Consider the following 21,421-nt stretch of genomic DNA (forward strand, 5'->3'; position numbering starts at 1 on the left):
CTCAAATTCTCTCTGATTTGCTGCTGTAGCCTCTAGGCTCAGAGAAGCTGGGTCTTCCCACAGGATATCAAGTGTAGTGTTAGCTGCCGATACCTGCTCAGCTGGCTAAGCCTTTAACCATGGAAAGAAGGCTCATAAAGAAGGAGATGAAAAAGCTCTTGTAAGTATGATTGAGAATAACTTTCATTTATGACACTTGGCATTCGGTGGGTTTCATGTCATAGATGGCTTGGGTATTGGCAGCAGGTAAAAATCTAAGGAAAGATCTATTTCTGTATGGTAGGAGAAAGCCAGAGGACGTTATGGCCTCTCTTGGTCTCCTGCCAGGGAGGCCTCACATGTAGTGCAAGCCAGGATGCTGAAACTCTTGGGAGGATGTTTCTGCCGACAGCCTGCACATCCGAGGCATCCCCATTCTAGAGCCCAAGAGCTGAGCCTGTGTCCCAGTCAGCCTGTGTAGGCAGGATGTGCCGTTGAAAGGGGCTGGCCCTGCTGGTAAAAGGTATAGGAGAGATTCCTGAAAGGGCCCAGCGTCTAAATTGCAGCCTCTGCTCTGCCTCTTTTATTGTCAGCCTTATCAACTAAGAAATTCATCTCCTTTTTCTCGACATTTGAACATTCCTTTGAAAGAAACGTTTTCCTCCCATGGTAGTTTTTCTTTGACTTGTACTTAACAAATGTTGGTGAAAGATCACAAACCATATAAAAAGAAAAAAAATCACAAACCATATAAAATTTCTGTCTCATATGTGTTATAGACAGAACAGTAATAACCTTTTCATCAAAGGCCTTATCACAGTCCCCATCAAATTTCTTTTCTTGGCCTACTAAGACCATTTAATTTTAATAAGTCCTTAAGAAATGCTGGAAGAAACATATATGTGTATATACATATATGTAAATTCATATATAGTACCCATGTACACATATGTGTATGCACATATATGTGAATTCATATTCATCTCTTGCTTTTAAGCAGAGATTATATTGGCATCAGACTTTGGGAAAATGAATTTGAACCAAAAGGAAGAAGGCAACTTACCTTTCTAGATAATATGGTAAAAAAGGCATGCTGATGCCAGTCCTATTTGTATTATATGTTAGAGGCCAACAGAATAGTAAAGAACAAACCATGATCAGGAACGTCAACTCTTCTACACATCTCACCCAAAGAACTGGAATGTCAAAAGTGACAGAAATACAATTTTATATCCAGAGAATACATTTAGGCTACCTCAAAGTATCCCGAAATTTCACAGCAAAATTTTAAGAATTTTTATCAATCTAGTTAAGCTTAATGACTCAAGAAAAGCTTTTAGAAGCCAGAAACAGACGTATTCTCCACCTTATGTAAAACTGTGAGCTGTGCCAAAATCAGCCTGGGAGATGCCATAGTCCTTTTCCTGCGCCATTTCCTCTCTCTGACATTCACAGGGTAGCACCTCTTTCTCTTCTCCCCTCATGGTGCTCATTTTACCTTCTTTTATTAAAAGTCACTGTTAGGAAAGTATCTGCTAAGGATAAACTAAAGTGGAATCACTAATAAGTTTTTATGCATTCCTCCTCCTAAGGGTATTTGCATTCTAAAGAGAAAATGCCTTATGACAAAAGAATACTTATCTATAGAATTTTACATATCTGGAATTGATCAACTTTGGACATGCTGCTTGAATTTAACATGGGAAGCAAATGATTATTTTAAACAGTGTGTCTCAATCCTTTCAGTCTTGTAAAACCATTTCTGTGTGTGGGTATTTGGCATATTCTTTGCTTTCCTGTAAATTTTGTTCCAACTGAGTTTAATATTTAGATCAATGTGATTTCAGTTAATTACAGTTATACATTTTAAACTGCAGCATTGTTGAATTATCATGTAAACCCAAACTGAGTATTAACTCAGCTACCAGAGAATCAGCAACTTCTCTTGTATTTTGGTGGGGGAGGGAGGGATGGGGGAAAAAGCCTCTTTCTGCAGACTGAGCCCATGTCACTCCAATGGTTCAATGCTGCTCTCTTGCTTTTAAGGGGAGATTATATTGGCATCAGACTTCGGGAAAATGAATTTGACCCAAAAGGAAGAAGGCAACTCACCTTTCTAGATGATATGGTAAAGAAAGGCATGCTGATGCAAGTCATATTTGTGGTATATGTGTATTAAAGAGAAAGAAAAAGGATCTAATTTATACAATAAACAAAGCTAATTTTGACACCCATCCCCTAAATGTCCCCTTCCTCATCTTCTCCTTACCCTAAGATTGTTCATATGGTCATTTCAACCCACTATCCAGAAAGCAAAAAGAGAATGAGAAAATAAAAATCATGAGAGTTATTTGCTATTTAGAAGATTAGAAAGCAAAATTAATGCAAGGTAAAATGTTATATCCATGGAGTTAAAATTTTGACAAAATTAGTGATCATGTAGTTCTCAAAATAATTTCTTTACCACTTGCATTAGTGGGGGAAAACCAAATAAATTAAGTAACCCTAAAAATCCTTGATGTTATTTATTTTGAAACGCAGACTCAGGATTTGAAAGTTCACATCACAGAAATTAAGGAAGAAACCATATAAAGATCGAATTCAAAATAAATTAGAAAACCCTCAGTTTCTTCACTGCCCGTTTACTATCCCTGCACTAATAAAAAAGACTCTCTTCCTCCACTCCCCTCTCCTCTCCTTCTCTGACTAAAGTAGAGGGAGGCTCACTGACTTCCAAACTACCCTGGAGCTCAAGAAATAGTTAAGCCTTATTCTCTCTGTACACATATTAAACAGAGAATTTAAGTAGATTAGAGCAGTACTTCTCAAACTTTAATGAGATCGTATTACAAGGCTGTTTTGATTCAGGAGGTGAAGAGCAGGGCAGGAATTTGCATTTCAAATCCACAAACAAGTGATGCCAAGGTATCAAACTTTGGATCAAGTTGCAACAATTGGTCATGGTCCAATTCTTCTTGTTTATTTATTCATTTAGGTTCACTGTTCAGTTTGGTTCAGTCCCTGGAAGAAATAACTTCACTGTTTGGGAAATGTTAAAACTTTAGAACTCTTCTACAATAATTAAAAACAAAACCAATCTTCCCTTTCCTGTGTGTGGAGACTGAAAGGAGAGAAGGAATATTTTGATAGACAAATGGTAAATAGGCTTATGGAACAAGAACTCTTAGGATTACTAGGAAAAGGTAATTACTATGATAAAAATGAGCATCACATTGGTTCTCAGCTTTTTACTGTATGTAAGTGTGAGACTCTCAGCAAGTCACTTACTCAGGACTACCCCCCTACCGCCCCATCCTTTGCCTCATGCTAATTCCTCTACCTGTGATGTCCTTCCATGTCTATAGACATTCTCATCCCACAAGCCCTAGCTCCAATGAAGCTTCCCTCTCTGAAGCTTCCTGGGATTCTAGCTATCTCCCAAGGTAGACATAAAGCGGCCCATCCCTCCAAATTCCCACCACACTGCCCCTGTACTCCTGGAAGCACATTTCTGACATTCTACTCACAGAATCAGAAATTGTTCCCTGCGGCCCTCTTCCCCTAAACTTACCTCTTTCTATTTTAAAATTTAGGGAAGACTCACGCCTATAATCCCAGCACTTTGGGAGGCCGAGGCGGGTGGATCATGAGGTCAAGAGATTGAGACCATCCTGGTCAACATGGTGAAACCCCATCTCTACTAAAAATACAAAAATTAGCTGGACATGGTGGTGCACGCCTGTAGTCCCAGCTACTCGGGAGGCTGAGGCAAGAGAATTGCTTGAACCCAGGAGGCGGAGGTTGTGGTGAGCCAAGATCATGCCATTACACTCCAGCCTGGGTAACAAGAGTGAAACTCTGTCTCAAAAAAAAAAAAAAAATTCAGGGAAACCGAGGCTCAGAGAGCATCAATTACTCACCTAAGAATTTTTGGCAATACCTAGATTTGAGCCAAGACTTCCTGATTCCCAGTTTAGCATTCTTTTCACTGATCTCTCCTTTCTTTTCCAAACCACAGAAACCAGATAACTGCTCTAGTGGGAGATAAATCTAATATCTGAAGATCCCAAAATACTTCTGGCTGATTCATCCCTGTGAAGTCTGAGAAAAAAAAAATTCTGGCTGAGCATCAGGTTATTAGAGCTAATGATCCTTCCCATTTGGACATGACAGACTAGAATAGGCTTAGCAGTGCCATCGTCACTGGGTCCAGGGAGTACTTCGGCCAATGTCTAAGCCTGTTTCTTTGCTCTCTGTGCTTCTGCTCCCAGGCACACTATGACTTGGCCATCAATGTTGCTTTTCAATGGCTGGATCCCTCAGAAGACTTAGCTTGGCTGGAGTGGGAGGAAGTGTAAGTTGAAATAGGTTTGTGGCTTTCCTCTTTAATTTGTGGCTATGATTAACGATAGAGGAAGTTCTAGCCCTAACATCTTCCATCATGAAGCACTCTGATTTGAAAATACTACAGGGTATATCCCCCTTCGACAAGACACCTAAGGAACCTCCACAGTTGCCAACTTGAAGAAGTTATATGTTTCCATGTTTTGCATCTCTGCTAATTGACTTATGTGAGATGAAAGACTTTCTTGCACAGAATGTTGTGTCTTAAGGTGCCAGGCATGGTGGCTCCCACCTGTAATCCCAGCACTCTGGGAGGCCAAGGCAGACTGATTACTTGAGGCCAAGAGTTCAAGACCAGCCTGGCCAATATGATGAAACCTCATCTTTATTAAGAGATACAAAATTCACCCAGCGTGGTGGTGCACGTCTGTAGTCCCAGCTAGTCAGGAGTCTGAGGCAGGAGAGGAGAATCGCTTGAACCCAGGAGGCGAAGGTTGCAGTGAGCCAACATTGTGTCACTGCACTCCAGCCTGGGCAATAGAGTGAGGCTCCATCTCAAAAATAAAGAATGCTCTATCCTCAAAACATGACTGCTTTATTTGTGGTTTTTTGTTTTTGTTTTTTTTTTTTTTGGAGACAAAGTCACCCTGTCACCCAGGCAGGAGTGTTGTGGTGTGATCTGGGCTCACTGCAACTGGGTTCAGTCAGTTCTTCTGCCTCAGCCTCCTGAGTAGCTGGGATTATAGGCATGTGCCACCACACCCAGCTAGTTTTTGTATTTTTAGTAGAGATGGCATTTCACCATGTTGGCCAGGCTGTTCTCAAACTCCTGACCTCAAGTGCTCTGCCTGCCTCGGCCTCCCGGAGTGCTGGGATTACAGGTGTGAGCCACCACACCTGGTCAAAACAGTCAGTTCTATGGGTAAAAGTTGTGATCTCTTCCTAAGGACTACCAAACGCAAATTCTTCAGCGTTTAGGCAGGTAGGTACCTGAGCTGAGCTGTTCAAAGCACAGAATAATTTTCTTTCCGGGATTACCAGCATTTTCTCTCATGTGTAGGGAGTGTTTGGGCAGACTCACTCAACTGGTAAGAACACAGAACCAGTGAGGACAGGATCAAATAGCTTATTCTGGAGGCCGGTTATTTTTTTCTACTCAGTGGCTCTGGACTACACACCTGATCCTAGAGAGGTGTAACAGTTAGGGCTTAGCTGTAATGAGAGAAAATCCAGTTTGAACAGCCTTAAGCAAAAAAGAAAGAAAGAAAGAAAAAAATGGGGGGTAGATTTTATTGCCCTTGTATCTGAAAAGTCCTTGGGTAGGACTGTGTTAGGCATGGTTTAATTCGAGACTCAAACAACGTCATCAGGATCTACCTCTTGACTCTATTTCCTCAGGGTGGACACCATTCCTAGTTTCAGCCTATTTCACTCTCCAGGGAAGGGTGAATATATATATATATATATATATATATATATTAGTCACATAATTGTGTCTCTGTGGCTGTTACCTGACTTGTCTGGGGTAGACAGTAGCAGGGCAGGGGAGGTGGAATACACTGACAGCTTAGTCCACAGTGTGTTTTTCATCTTTGGACTTTAGGGGTGTTGTCGGCTTCCCTGAAGCATATAGGCTTACAGTGGGGTTAGGTTGTTCCCACAAAGCAAATTGCCACATGAAGGGGACAGGATAATGACTGGCAAAACCACAAACATCCCCCATAGCAGCCAGTCTGCCAGTCTTTGATTGCTATGAAAGTGTGGATAGATGAGGCCAAGTTCATCACCATTATTGAAAGATTAAAAATTCAAAGTGTGGATTTCACCAATGGAGGAACAATCACATCCGTTTTATGAATATAAATAAGCGGATAGCACACAGCCATTGCAGATTACTTATGGATTCTCATCACAACCTTAGCAGGCACCAAAAAGAATAAGAATAAATACCCCACTTGTATTTCCTATTTCCCATTAGGAAAATGCCATTCCATGGCAGACCCATATATCCAAATCGTAGAGAACGAGAAGCTATGATTTTATCATCTTATGCTGGAATCTTAATGGTAAGGAAAAGAATACTATTTCACTGTATGAATATTTCATATCTACTCTGAGCGTTTTTATAGTAATGAATATTTACATTATTTTTCAACCAATGTTTCTAAATGTTTAGGATTTACTGATAGCAAATATTTCATTTTTTAATGTAATAAAAAGACTGACTTTTACACTGTATGTGAAAACATTTTAGAGGCAAAGAAAAAAGATATGCTGTTCGTTGTGGGCTTGCAATATGTGGCCTTTTTTTGTGTGTGTTCAGGAACACTTCTATACCTAATTCCCTTTTTTCCATGAAAAGATTAAAAAAAGAAGAAGAAGAAAGAAAAGAACGAGAAATATAACTAATCGGTATCTGGGAAACTGATTCACCCGTTGATCAGAAGTTATTTGCTGTATTTAGTACTCATGATACCCAAGCACAGTTTTAGATATACTGAAGCTATACTAGCTTTGTTTTGTAATAAAAGAAAACCACGTATGATCATATTTTGTTATGCTGTTTTTGTTTAACAGAACAGTATCCCAATTGAGGAAGTCTTTAAAATTTATGGGGCTGATTCTTCTGCCAATTCTGGTACCATCAAGGTAAGGGTGACCTGAGATTGTCAATATAAAGGTTTTTTAGAGAGAATTTATTTAATGTAAAAATGTATAATGTCATATTTTCAGACATCAATTATGAAATAACAGTTTTATATCAAAAGGTACAAAACCAGACATAACCATTTCTTACTTAAATAACATGTTTGTAAAATGCCTTTCATATGTAAAAGACCATGTGGTAATAGCAAATGTATCTGTGTAAGGTTGAGAAGGGGAAGCAAAGAGAATACCAGGCTTGGGGACCAAATTTTACTCTGTTGTGATTTTGGTTTTTTTTGAGACAGAGTCTCGCTCTGTCACCCAGGCTGGAGTGTAGTGGCGTGATCTCGGCTCACCGCACCTCTGCCTCCTGGCTTCAAGCAATTCTAGTGCCTCCCAAGCAGCTGGGACTACAGGTACGCACCACGAAACCCAGCTAATTTTTGTATTTTTTGGTAGAGACAGGGTTTTGCCACATTGGCCAAGCTGGTCTCAAACTCTTGGCCTCAAGTGATCCACTTACCTTGGCCTCCTAAATTACTAGGACTACAGGTGTGAACCACCACACCAGACCTCTGCTCTGTTTCTAATTAATGTAATTTCTCACTTACACTTTTTGTAATGTAGATCTGATATGTCCACACTCTTCTCTTCTACAATGTGTTGTGTCTCCTAGAACTAGGACGAGATCCACAAGGCTCATTCTCATGACAAATTCCCTATTTTATTGTTGATACATCTTCCTTTCCCAAAACACTACTTTTTTAAAAGACTGGTCTACTACTGATCTCAAATTCCTGGGCTCCAGTAATCCTCGATATCCTGGTCTTAGCCTCCTAAGTAACTGAACTACAGGCGTGAGCTCCACTCCCAGCTCCTCCCATGAAACTACTTTGAAATCACTAATAGTAGAAGCAGCAATGACCTGGGAGTTCAGAGAGCTGGGTTTGAGTTCTGACTCCACTACTATGAAGCCCTAGATGCGTCCACTTCCCGCTTTGGGCCTCCATATGACTGATCTTAAAAAACAAAACAAAACAAAAAAAGGTGTTCTGGATAATTTTTAAGACCACTTCTTTCATTTTTGCCATTTGTAAATGTATGACCATTAAGTAAACATTTAAATATGAACTGCTATTTAGAGATGAACTACTGATCCCTTCACCTTTGGATACCTCTAGAAGAGGAAAGAGGAAAGGGAAGGTGGGGTGGTGCGGGGCATGCAGTGGGAGGAGGGAAGGGGGAACCAACGTCCTCATGCCCAGGTCTTCTACTCAGGCTGTGGCCTTCCCTGCCCCCACCTGGATTCAGAAGGGAGGGCAGGGCAGGGGCGGCGCTGTGACCATGGGAATGCCTGCCTCCCTTGCTCCTTTACTGCAGATCACAGTGCAAGCAGTGGGGTCATGTAGAGGTCAAGAGCTTACCAGGTCCACCTTAGGAGTCAAGGGTTTACATTGAAACCAACCTTCCTATTACCTTAACCCATATGTTACCTGGCTATAGTCCTGAGACTCAAATGCCCTTGATCACTGTGAAAATCAGAACTTTCTCTTTGATCCCCCTAGTTTCAACTCACTTCATTCATTCATTTATCCATTCATTCATTCATCCATTCATCTGTTCATTCAGTATAATTGTAGGTGCAGAGGATGCAGTAGTGAGCAAGTCGACAAGATTACTTTTTAAAGACTTTTTTTGTAGGCTGGGCACAGTGGTTGACGCCTGTAATCCCAGCACTTTGGGAGGCAGAGGCAGGTGGATCACCTGAGGTCAGGAGCTTGAGACCAGCCTGGCAAACATGATGAAACTCCATCTCTACTAAAAATACAAAAAATTAGCCAGGTGTGGTGGCAGTTACCTGTAATCCCAACTACTGGGGAGGCTGAGGCAGGAGAATCACTTGAACCCAGAGGGCGGAGGTTGCAGTGAGCCCAGATTGTGCCATTGCACTCCAGACTGAGCAACAGAGCTAAACTCCATCTCAAAAAAAAAAAAAAAAAAAAAAAACATAAAGGTGCTAGAAGGGGAAGACAGGCCATGTAGAGGTGGACCAACCAATCTCTACCTATTCATCTGATCACTCGTTTATTCATTGAAGAGCCTTTGTTCAGCACCTTCATTGAACATCATAGATGCTGACTTCTCTTTTTGGTTTTGGTTTTTTTTTGAAACAGAGTTTCCCGCTTGTTGCCCAGGCTGAGTACAATGGTGTGATCTTGGCTCACTACAACCTACACCTCCTGGGTTCAAGCAATTCTCTTGCCTCAGCCTCCCAAATAGCTGGGATTACAGGCATATGCTACCACACCCAGCTAATTCTGTATATTTAGTAGAGATGGAGTTTCATCATGTTGGTCAGGCTGTTCTTGAACCCCTGATCTCAGGTGATCCACCCGCCTCAGCCACCCAAAGTGCTGGGATTACAGGCATGAGGCACCACGGCTGGCCGCTTATATTTGTTTATTGTATTTGTTTATTGCTATGTGATATGAACAATGGCTCATTTATATATATATATATATACACACACACACATAATATTTTATATATATATGAAACCAAGAGGCAGGCTGTGTGATGTTAAGCACTAGGATTCCAAAGCCTGGCTTCCTGGGTTTGAATCCCAGCTCACCATTTACAAGCGGAATAATCCTGGGCAAATGTTCTAACCTCTGTAATTCTCAACTGCATTTGTAAAAACAGGGATGAGAAGATGGGGGTTGTTGTGGGATGAAGTAAGTTAGAATCAATGAAGCCCTTTGTGTCTGGCACATGGTAACCTCCAAATAACAGCTTTAATTAAAGTTCTGGTACTCAGGGGATGGGTATCTGATTTATTCTGTGTTCCTCTAAATCAGGATTTCTCATTTTGGGCCAGATAATCTTTTGTTGTGTGTGTAGGGGGTGGAGGTCTGGAGCGGTCTTGTGCATTGTGGGATGTTTCACAGCACCCTTGGCCTCTACCCATTAGAAGCAAGTGGCTTCTCTCCCGTTGTGACAATTAAAAATGTCAGCCAGGTGTGGTGGCTCATGCCTGTAATCCCAGCACTTTGGGAGGCTGAGGCGGGAGGATCGCTTGAGGTCAGGAGTTTGAGATCAGCCTGCCCAACATGGTGAAACCCCATCTCTGCTAAAAATACAAAAACTAGCCAAGCGTGGTGGTGAGCAGCTACTCGGGAGGCTGAGGCAGGAAGAATTGCTTGAACCCTGGAGGCGGAGGTTGCAGGGAGTGGAGATGGTGCCGCTGCCCTCCAGCCTGGGCAACAGAGCAGGACTCTGTCTCAAAAAAAAAAAAAAAAAAAAAAGGCTCTAGACTTTGCCAAATGTCCCCAGGGAGGCAAAATCACATGAGATAGAGAACTACTGCTCTAAATATTCAAAAATTAAATAGCTAATCAAGCATCCACGTGTATTATTAATACAACGTACACTCTGCCTCTTTTGGAAAACCAGTGATCACAGAGAGTGTAATTTGAGTTACCAACACACTAGAACCTAAGAGCCTGAGGATCTACCCGTGAGCTTCACAAGCTCCTCCCACCTCCAGAACACCAGCTCAGACTGTACTTTTGTAATTACACATCAGCTGCACGCAGGGACTTTTGCCACATATTGAATAAGGAATTAGCAGGACCTCTCCATGGAAATATACCATTTCAAAGACTAAACTGTAAACCTATTTTAAAAGAGTCTTTTTGGGATTTAACATAATTTCAAAAAAATGGTTTTAACTAGAAAGAGGAGTTTTAAAAAAAAGATATTGCTAAAGATTCTTCTTTAATTACTGCATATATCTGAATGACCTTTGATTCCTTCCGATGAGATGTCTCCTAAGCAACAGCTAAAATCCTTCCCAGGCAAAAGCTTAAAACCCTGTTGAATGATAATCAGATTTTGTAGAATTTCCTGCAACTGGAATTGGCCGCATGACACAATATGGGTACTGTGCTAGCTTGATGGCTGTCTCCAGGACTATGTGCTGCCACCTGATGGTAGAAAGGCGTCATGGGCGTGGGGTTGCTCACCAACTCTGTTAGCTGAGAGGGAGTTGGTTTTTGCTAGCTTTTTTTCTGCTGAGGATTCTGGACTCACAGAAAAAATTCAACTAAGGGCCTTACACAAGTGATGGTTATTGACAACTAGCCCGGATCAATATAAAATGTCTTACTCTTTTTTTTTTTTTTGAACCCAGGCTGGAGTGCAGTGGTGTGATCTTGGCTTTCTGCAACCTCTGACCCCCGGGTTCAAGGGATTCTCTTGCCTCAGCCTTCCAAGTAGCTGGAATTACAGGTGCACACCACTGTGCGTGGCTAATTTTTTATATGTTTAGTAGAGACGAGGTTTTGCAATGTTGGCCAGACTGGTCTTGAACTCCTGACCTCAAGTGATCCAACTGCCTTGGCCTCCCAAAGTGCTGGGATTACAGGGTGAGCCACTGTGCCAGACCGTGTCTTACTCAATTTTAAACTGAAGAAAAGAGAACATAAATCTTCCTTCAACAAATCAAACAAAAATAAAAATACTCTCCAGCTCCATTTGATGGAGAAAGAGGGAGACAGAGAGAGTGGAAATGAGCACATAAGAGAGAGGGAAGAGACAAAGGCAGGTGGGCAGACAGACTAGAACCTCTGCTTGCTTGCTTTTCTTTTTTTCTTTCTTTTATTTTTTGGAAATGGAGTTTTGCTCTTGTTAACCAGGCTGGAGTGTAATGGCACAATCTTAAGTCACTGCAATCTCTGCCTCCCAGGTTCAAGCGATTCTCCTGCCAGCCTCCCAGGTAGCTGGGACTGCAGGCATGTGCCACTATGCCCAGCTAATTTTGTATTTTTAGTAGAGACGGGGTTTCTCCATGTTGGTCAGGCTGGTCTTGAACTCCCAACCTCAGGTGATCCACCCACCTCGGCCTCCTAAAGTGCTGGGATTATAGGCATGAGCCACCGCACCCGGCCTGCTTTCCTTCTTTTTTCATGAAGCTGGACCCCGGCGTCTTACTGGCTGTCATTCAAGTCCATCCTAACTGACATCCAAGTCCAGAGCATGTCACAGGCAAACAGACTGATGTCCAGTCCCAGCTTTGTCACTTGCTAGCTGTGTGTCTTCGGATAAGTTATTTCTCTCTGATTCTCAATTTCCCCATATGTAAATAGGCATGTCTAAACAGGCATGATTACACTCACCCACACACACTTGATCACTCTGAGGACTCAGTGAGACCACAGGTATAGAGCACATGATGGTGGTACCGGGAGATCTTCCATATTAGTGCTGTTATTTCCAAGTTCACCCCCACTCGGAATGGCCAGCCTCCTTCCTCCTGATAGCAGCCTGGTCCCTTTGTGATAGGCCTGGCTTCCACCCTCTCACACTTACTCCAATAATTTGCCAAGTGTAACTCTGACTGAATTGTGCAGAAATTTTAAAATATTTTCATGGTAACGGGAGGGACCTATGTTTTAAACAAATGTTCAGTATTGACAGATCTTAATCATGAGGAATTGGCCGGGCACGGTACTTGTAATCCCAGCACTTTAAGAGGCTGAAGCAGGAGAATCACTTGAGCCCAGGAGTTCAAGACCAGTCTAGGCAACATGGCAAAACCTATCTCTACCAAAAAATACAAAAATTAGCCAGGCATGGTGTCGTGTGTCTGCAGTCCCCGCTTCTTCAGAGGCTGAGATGGGAGGATCATTTGAACCTGGGAGGTAGAGGCTGCAGGGAGCCATGATCTCACCACTGTACTCCAGCCAGAGTGACAGAGTGAGACCCTGTCTCAAAAATTAATAATAATAGTAAAAGAGGGATTAAAAACAAACTTTCAATATTATGTCCAAATGAACACTTAACAATATATATTTAAAGGACAAAGACCAAGCAAACAAACAAATCCAAGTGCATAAAGGGAACAGTATCAACAGTTTTAAAGCTCTCTGTGTACCCTCCCCTGTCTCATACCCTTCCTTTCGCCATAGGTTACCACTATTTTGAATTATGTGTTTATTATTGTCTTTTGCTTCTTTATAGTTTTACCACATATTCATCTCTAATCTATATATTGTTTAATTTGCACATTTTTGAGTTTCTTATAAATAGGATATTAGCAAATCTGTTATTTAGTGGCTTCCTTTTTTCATTCAACATTATATTTCAGAAACCTATTCATATTGCTGCACATAGCTGTAGTTTCTTTTCATTACATACAATATTCCACTCTATGAATATACTACAATGTTGTCATATATTTTTCCTATTCAGGCACTTGAGGTTTTTTTTTTGTTTTTTTTTGAGACAAAGTTTCACTCTTGTTGCCCAGGCTGGAGTGCAGTGGCACAATCTCAGCTCACTGCAACCTCTGCCTCCCAGGTTCAAGCGATTCTTCTGCCTCAGCCTCCCGAGTAGCTGGGATTACAGGCATCCGCCACCACACCCAGTTAATTTTTTGTATTTTTAGTAGAGACAGGGTTTTGCCATGTTGGCCAGGTTGGCCTCAAACTCCTGATCTCAGGTGACCCACTGGCCTCGGCCTCCCAAAGTGTTGGGATTACTGGCATGAGCCACTGCCCCCAGCTGAGTTATTTCTTGCAAAAGCAAGAAGAGTTGCACAGCAAATGAGTTTCTGAATGGTATATGCTTAGGAATGAAATTGCTAAGCCATGGATATAAGCATCTTCAACTCTCTACATAAAGCTAAGTTGCTTTCCAAAACGGTTGTGACAATTATACTTCTACCAGCAATGCAGGTTATCTACATTGATACTTTCAGGCTTTTTCAGTTTCATCAGTCTGTTTAGTGTATTGTGGTATTTCACGGTGGTTTACATTTGCATTCCCCTGATTACCAATGGACAACTATTCATATGTTTCTTCTTCTGTAAAGTGCCTGTTAAAGACTTTTGGTCAGATAAGTGAACCAATAATTCTGCACTGGATGGGCAGGGGGAACAGTGCCAGTAAGGGAGAGTGGGTGTGGGAGGACATCAGGATACATTTCTCAGAAGGGGTGATATTTGAGCTACATGATAAAGGAGAGGTAGGTGTCTCTAGGCAGAAAAGGAGGAAATGGCTAGAATGGAAACTATGTGAAGAGTGTCAATGCATGACAGAGTATTCTAGGCAATGGGAACCAAATACAGGAACAAAAGGCCATGTGTGCAAGTTTGCGTTCATATGCTTCACTTGCCCCATCAATGGACCGTGAGTACCTAAGGATTCTCAGTTGATCAAACAGGCCAAATGCTGTAAATAGCAGGTGTTCATGCTGCAGAGAATGAACAGATTTTTAAAGTAGGACTGTTTTCCTTTCAGGTTCCCCGAGTTTCATCTCTCCACCTCTCCTTGCACCCCTTTGCCATGTTAACAGCACCCAAAGCGGCAGAATACGCCCGCAAACAGAGTAAGCCTGTTTACCTTCATCTACTTAGAGAAATATAAGTAAAATTAGGAAGTGGGCTCACAAGGTAAGGTCAAAGTTGTAATGGGAATTAGATGTCTGTGTCTGCTTGAATTTAAAAGAACCAGGAGCTCTAGGGCTTGATTTCCCTCCGTTACCAAAATCAAGGAAGTTTTATTTCTCAGATGCTCTTTGGTGATGGAAGCAAAGCACTCCTGACTCACAGGACTAAGACTATGAGTGGGCTGAACAGGGCAGCTCACACTGGTAATCCCAGCACTTTGGGAGGCCAAGCTAGGAGGATCTCTTGTGCCCAGGAGTTTGAGACAAGCCTGGGAAATTTAGTGAAACTTCATCTCCACAAAAATAAGCCCAGAGTGGTGGCTCACACCTGTAATCCCAGCACTTTGGGAGGATGAGGCAGGTGGATCACCTGAGGTCAGGAGTTTGAGACTAGTTTGACCAACATGGTAAAACCCCATCTCTACTAAAAATACAAAAATTAGCTGGATGTGGTGTCGGGCACCTGTAATCCCAGCTACTCCAGAGGCTGAGGTGAGATAATCGATTGACCCTGGGAGGTGGAGGTTGCAGTAACCTGAAATCACCCCATTGCACTCCAGCCTGGGCAGCAAGAGCAAAACTCCATCTAACAACAACAAAAAACAAAAAGCAAAGAAACAAACAAAAAAGAAAACAAAAATAAAATAGCTGGCCATGGTGGCACACTCCTCTAGTCCCACCTACCCAGGAGGCTGAGGTGGGAGGATTGTTAGAGCTCAGGAGGCGGAGGCTGCAATTGGCAGTAATGGAACCACTGCACTCCAGCCTGGGCGACAGAGCGAGACCCTGTCTCAAAAATAATTAATTAATGAAATGAAATGAAATGAAACTGTGGATGAACACATTTTTTAAAAAAATCTATGTATAGTTATGGTTACTATATCTATCTGTAGGTGTCAAGTCAAGAAAGGGAACAACAAACAAAAATGCCACCAGCAGCTCTACGAAGGAAGCAAATGCCACAGAATGGAAATCATCACAGAGGTTTTCAGACACACAGCCAAAGAACAAAGTAGGTGTGAAATTGTGAATTAGACCAAACTGATACTAGATATTTTGGAAATACTTTCCTGATAGTGTGGTTAAAAGTCTAGCCTTTGGAGTCAGATGCTCTGGGTTTGAATCTAGAGCCCACCACTTACCAGCTGTGTGACTTCAGGCAAGCTACTTAAACTCTTCTGTGCCTTAGTTTCCTCCTCTGCAAAATGGGAAGAATAATGATACATACCTCTTCGGATTGTTGGGAAGATTAACTGAGATTATTCATGTTAAAAGGTTAGAACATGCTTAACACAGAGTAAACCCCAAATAAGTATTAGCCATTATTATCTTTTCAGCATTTGAAAAATATTATTCACAAGTTAATTGGCTGTTACTCTGTAGATGCAAATAAGTATGTTGAGGAGAAAGTTTGTATTAGTATCTGTATCCCAAATGTTCCTATCCTTGATCCCTCTCTCAGTAATAATAACTTTCTTTTTTCCTGTTTAATGTCTCCCCTGCTCCTGCCCTGTCCATCAAATTCCTGATTTTTGTGTGGTGGAATTCAGACAATGGTCAGAGGTGGAGAGGGCTGGAAAGAAAGGAGAAAGGGAGGAGGGCTCTTTGTTCTTCCAGCCCTGGGTTCTCAACTATAATGTGTAAAGTGAAAAGAAAATTTAAGAAGTCAGAGAGACTTCTCTGATCAACATAATAAAAGCTGAGAAGGGAGAGAATCGGAAAAGTGGTACAGGGTGGGTGTCTGGGATATTTTAGAGTTTTGTTGAATGAGAGGTGTTAGATATGCTGGAGGGCTGTAAGGTAGAAAAGGGGGAAGGGAGCTTGAAGAACTGATACACTGACTTGTGATTGGGTTTGCATCAGGAAACAAGTGACATTTGAAAATTATTGAGTTTGGCTGTTGTACCATGCTTTTTTTTGATCTTTTTGCTTTTTTCCTTTTTGTGGAGAACGGGGTCTCGCTGTATCGCCCAGGCAGGTCTCGAACTCCTGGGTTCAAGCTATCCTCCCGCCTCTGCCTCCCTAAGAGCTGGGATTACAGGTGTGATCCACAGCGCCAGACTGTACCGTGCATTTCTAAATTGAATCTCTGAATAGACTAGACTACATGAGGCTTAGGATTTATTCAGATGTCAGAGGCAAACTATCTTCTCTGTCCCTTTTATCTGATTAATTAGAAATGTAACCTTATCATAGCAACTGCTTTAGGAACCGACTGAATTATTTGGTCATATCAGGGTCTTAATAAATGTTATTCTGATAACAGAACTATTGCAACTATTTGGAAGTTATCACAATATTCAATTTTCCTTTAAATGAATTTGCTGTAATAAGATTTGAAAGTATTAGATTTTCTAGAACCATACCTTTGTTTCTGAAGAATTTTTTGAAGAATTTGAAAATGAGGTCATTTTTTTATACATGTTTAGAAGCAGCAAGTTTTAGAAAGCAAAACAAAGCAACAATGAAAAAACAGTAACAACTCCAGAAAGAACACATACACACACACATACACACACACAATCTAGACTTTAAACTTAATCACACACAAGAAAAATCTCTGAAACGGGGCTTTATAGACCCCCAACAAGCCTCATCAATGGACCCCATGTAAGAAAAACATAGCTCTAAAGATTACTCATTGGTATCTTATTTTTAAATATAATTTTGTTCCACATATATTTTCTTCCACAACCACTGAAGATTGTTAGATTCTTGATGGAAGCATATCTTTTATTTCCTTAGTATTTCTCACACGTATACAAAGTGATTTGCAGGCAGCACAGATCCAGTAACTATTTTTGTTTAGTGAATTGTCAGTAGGTAGTAAGGAATAGTCCTTAGGTGACCATTCTCAAATCTCTGGGCGCTGTCTATAGTGATCTAAGGCTCAGTTCTGGGACCAGACCTTTCTATAGGCTGACTGATGCTTGCAAGCCCAGAAGTGTCAAAAGAACAAATGCCCATTTTGCAGTAGGGCCCCAGGTCCTGAGATGAATCCCTTCCAGAAAGGCCCTTTCTTAATAATCAAATGACAGAAAATCCATTTGTGTTTTTTCTTTCATACTTTATTATTTGTGTACTTTAGGCATTTTTCTGGCTCCTGGGTAATGTATCTTTTAAGCTAGTTTTAAAAATTATAATAGTGATACATGCTTATAAGTAAAATTTTCGTGCCATACAGAAAATATAAAATGAAAAGCAAAAGAATTCTCTCTTCTTCACAACCCTTTCCCACTTTTCAGAAATAACCACTGTTAATACCTCTTGTGATATTTAAATATTTGCTACACATATACATGTAAATATACATATATGTATGTCTCACTGGTTTGTTAGAACTCTTTCTATATTAAAGGAATAAGTATTTTATTAAATGGATGAAAAATATGGTTTCACATCTTGGTGTTTGAAGATTTTCATTTTAAATATTTGAGCTTAACGTTTTTCTTTTATGAGCTTGTGGATATTAAATGTCTTTAAGCTGAAGAACAATTTTTTTAACCTCAAGATAAAACAATGCCTTACTCGGAATTTTTTATTTATTTCCAGCCACCAAATTTCTTCAAAGAGTAAGAGAAAAGAGGAAATTGTTTTTTAAAAAAAATCTCAGCCGGGCACAATAGCTCATGCCTGTAATCTCAGCACTTTGGGAGGCCAAGACAGGCAGATCACTTGAGGTCAGGAGTTCAAGACCAGCCTGGCCAACATGGCAAAACCCTGTCTCTACTAAAAATACAAAAATTAGCTGGGCGTGGTGGTGCATGCCTATAATCCCAGCTACTAGGGAGGATGAGGCACAAGAATTGCTTGAACCCGGGAGGCAGAGGTTGTAGTGAGCCGAGATAGCGCCAGTGCACTCCAGCCTGGGCAACAGAGTAAGACTCTATGTTAAAACAAACAAACAAACAAACCCTCAGTGTTCTGGGAAATAGCTTAAACAATTTTTTTATTGCATTGATATTAGTAGCTGACTTATTAGTGAAAATAGTTACGAACAACAACATTTCCTAGGAAAGTGTCAGTAGTGGGCACATTACTTGGAAGTAAATTTGGAACGAACAGGTCCATACTAAAGAGCTAGAAGACAGCACACTTCTTGAATCCAAGCTACCCACCTCATAACTTGAGTGTTACCTAATCTCTCTGTGCCTTAGCTTTTCATCTCTTTAAAAAATCATAATGGTACCTGCCTCATAGGGTTGTTATAAGCACTGAAATAAGTTATATGCGTAAAGGCTTAGAAAAGTGTCAGAACAGTGGCAAGCAATATATAGTCGCGCCCTTTATCACCACTCATGAAACAGTCACGCTATCATGGAAGGAAATGAGACATAGAGAGTGGACAATTTAAATTTAAATCTAAAGCAATACATCAGAAATTCAAAATAATATTCTAAAAGCATAATACATAACTGCCGAAAGTCCAAAAAATGATTTGCTTTGGGTAGGATTGGTTAAGAGAAGTATAACTTTTTAATGTGAAAATAATTTCAAACTTAGAGAAAATTTGCAAGAATAATATGAAAAGAACCCACATATTCCTTTTTTTTGAGTCGGAATCTCCCTCTGTTGCCGAGCCTGGAGTGCAGTGGCAAAATCTCGGCTCACTGCAACCTCCACCTCCTGGGTTCAAGTGATTCTCCTGCCTCAGCTTCCCGAGTTGCTGGGACTACAGTTGCGTGCCACATGCCCAGCTAATTTTTGTATTTTTAGTAGAAATGGGGTTTCATCATATTGGCCAGGCTGGTCTCAAACTCCTGACCTTGTGATCCATGCACCTCAGCCTCCCAAAGTGCTGGGATTACAGGCGTGAGCCACGATGCCCAGTCACATATTCCTTTTATACAGAGTCACGAATTGTTAATGTTTTGTTTTATTAGCTTTATTATATTCTCCCTGTCTTTGTCTCTCTGTATGTAGATAAATATATATAATTATTTTGCACCATTAGAAGTTATACACACTCTACCACTTTACCCCATGTACCTCGATGTGTATTTCTTAAGAACAAAGTCATTCTCTTAGATAACTCCAGAATAGTTATCAACTTCAGAATATCTATTATTAGTACTTTTATTTAATCTACTCTTTATACACCAATTTTGTCAATTGACCCAATAATGTTACTTGTAAGCATTTTTTCCTTCTGTATAAGATCCAGTATGGGATCACAAATTGCATTTAGTTGGGAAATATAACTCAATTTCCAAATATCAGAATAATTTCATGGAAATTCCTTTGTAATTAATCTAATCTATCTTTGTCAGTAAGTTAGTATGTGATATTTGAACTTAACTTCCTATAGATTTAAAGCTAATATCTGTGTCCATGTTAAATTGATGTGCTAGATACCAAAATCATCTTTTATTCTGCAGGTCACTTAGAAAATTGGAATTGTACCATGGAACTTCATAATAGAGTCTCTGGGAGCAGACGAGAAGCATCATCTTAAAACCACAGTTCCTGCCAGTATATTTTTCTTTACAACTAGTTTTTGATACAACTGCATTGAAGTGTTATTTTTGATGTTGAGCTTTTTTCTTTTCGAAGCATATTGCATGGCTACATTTTGTTAAAAGAAATATATGATCTTATGCTACTTTACTGTGACTGGAAGACTGTTGGAGAATTCAGAGAGTATATAGCATTTCTGTGACAGAGCAAGCTGGCTTTGTGGCACATTTTACAAATGTGTGGCACTGAACATCGCACAGTGTTGGAGAAGGAGGCAGTTTTCCAAAAACTTAATCCAAAATAAAATTAATCTGTCATTGATTGCCTTTACTGTGTTCTCACATGAAAAATTTTTTTAAATCATTTCAATAAAGCATTAAAAAAAAATGAATACAGGCTCTCTCTCAGTAGAGTATAATGACTACTAGGAGGGAAAATGTTCTAGTCTTCTAGTATCTTTCCAAAATGCTGATTAGGCACATGGCTTAGCCTGTCAATGTATGTAATAACAACTTGAGCTCATGAATATCAGTATGCACGATACATTTCTGAAGGTTTTGGTGTGCCGTCTGTCTATAGAACAGTTTTCATCAGCATGTGCAAAAACATGGGTGGGGGCTGTAGACTTTTTTTTTTGAGACAGACTCTCGCTTTGTCACCAGGCTGGAGTGAAGTGGCGCAGTCTCGGCTCACTGCAAACTTCACCTCCCAGGTTCAAGCGATTCTCCTGCCTCAGCCTCCTGAGTAGCTGCGACTACAGGCGCATGCCACCACACCCAGCTAATTTTTGTATTTTTTTTTTTTTTTTTTTTTTTTTTGAGACGGAGTTTCGCTCTTGTTACCCAGGCTGGAGTGCGATGGCGCAATCTCGGCTCACTGCAACCTCTGCCTCCTGGGTTCAGGCAATTCTCCTGCCTCAGCCTCCTGAGTAGCTGGGATTACAGGCACGCGCCACCATGCCCAGCTAATTTTTTGTATTTTTAGTAGAGACGGGGTTTCACCATGTTGACCAGGATGGTCTCAATCTCTTGACCTCGTGATCCACCTGCCTCGGCCTCCCAAAGTGCTGGGATTACAGGCGTGAGCCAAATTTTTGTATTTTTAATAGAGACAGGGTTTCACCAATGGTCTCGATCTCTTGACCTCGTGATCCACCCGCCTCGGCCTCCCAAAGTCCTGGGATTGCAGGTGTGAGCCACCGCACCCGGCCATGGTTTGTAGACTTTCTGAAAATGGTGGTGTATTCTCACACGGGGTTGTGGCTGGGAGACCAATGCAACCTTTTCCACACTGGGTTTGATTATGGTTGTAATTAAAGTAAGATTTACCAGTAGGCCTGCAGATAATTAGCGGGGAGACAGAGGGAATCGCGACTTGTGATCCCTGCATGCACTGCCAGGCGTCTAACTTCATAGGACTTCACCCAGTTCTCTTTTGTCCAGCTCTGCTAGTAATGAGGAAACATTTCTTCCTTGGTAGCTATTGCTGTCTCTCCTTTTACCACCTGCACATTTGCCTTACATGCTGCCTGAGGATTTTCACAAG

The 21,421-nt window shown here is 41.0% G+C and overlaps 2 protein-coding genes across 7 annotated transcripts in view; one reads left to right on the top strand and one right to left on the bottom strand.

Annotated features, from left to right (window-relative positions):
* PIKFYVE (phosphoinositide kinase, FYVE-type zinc finger containing) overlaps positions 1-21,421 on the bottom strand; it is a 222,236-nt gene that overhangs the window by 145,331 nt on the left and 55,484 nt on the right. The gene's annotated exons all lie outside the window — the stretch shown is intronic.
* CUNH2orf80 (chromosome unknown C2orf80 homolog) lies at positions 55-20,206 on the top strand. Of its 6 annotated transcripts, XM_064372817.1 has the most exons (9): positions 55-160; positions 2,026-2,107; positions 4,251-4,333; positions 6,302-6,389; positions 6,901-6,972; positions 7,275-7,385; positions 14,272-14,359; positions 15,313-15,431; positions 19,798-20,206. In XM_064372817.1, the coding sequence occupies exons 1-9, from the start codon at positions 120-122 to the stop codon at positions 19,804-19,806; spliced, it is 693 nt and encodes a 230-aa protein (XP_064228887.1). In that variant the 5' UTR covers positions 55-119; the 3' UTR covers positions 19,807-20,206. The 6 variants fall into 6 exon arrangements, with proteins under 6 accessions (XP_064228887.1, XP_012301787.2, XP_012301788.2 ...); XM_012446364.2 differs by lacking the exon at positions 7,275-7,385; XM_064372820.1 differs by lacking the exon at positions 2,026-2,107 and having other exon boundaries at positions 79-160; positions 4,251-4,347.

Source organism: Aotus nancymaae, unplaced genomic scaffold (assembly GCF_030222135.1).
Source record: "Aotus nancymaae isolate 86718 unplaced genomic scaffold, 86718_ANA_hifiasm-v0.15.2.pri h1tg000008l, whole genome shotgun sequence".
NCBI classification, from domain to species: Eukaryota; Metazoa; Chordata; class Mammalia; order Primates; family Aotidae; genus Aotus; species Aotus nancymaae.

Bases quoted from the DNA above. Each gene is read 5' to 3' on its own strand.
- CUNH2orf80 (XM_064372817.1), top strand. From the start codon at position 120: ATGGAAAGAAGGCTCATAAAGAAGGAGATGAAAAAGCTCTT. The intron at 4,334-6,301 runs GTAAGTTGAAAT...ATTTCCCATTAG, and splicing joins TGGCTGGAGTGGGAGGAAGT to GAAAATGCCATTCCATGGCA. The intron at 6,390-6,900 runs GTAAGGAAAAGA...TTTGTTTAACAG, and splicing joins CTTATGCTGGAATCTTAATG to AACAGTATCCCAATTGAGGA.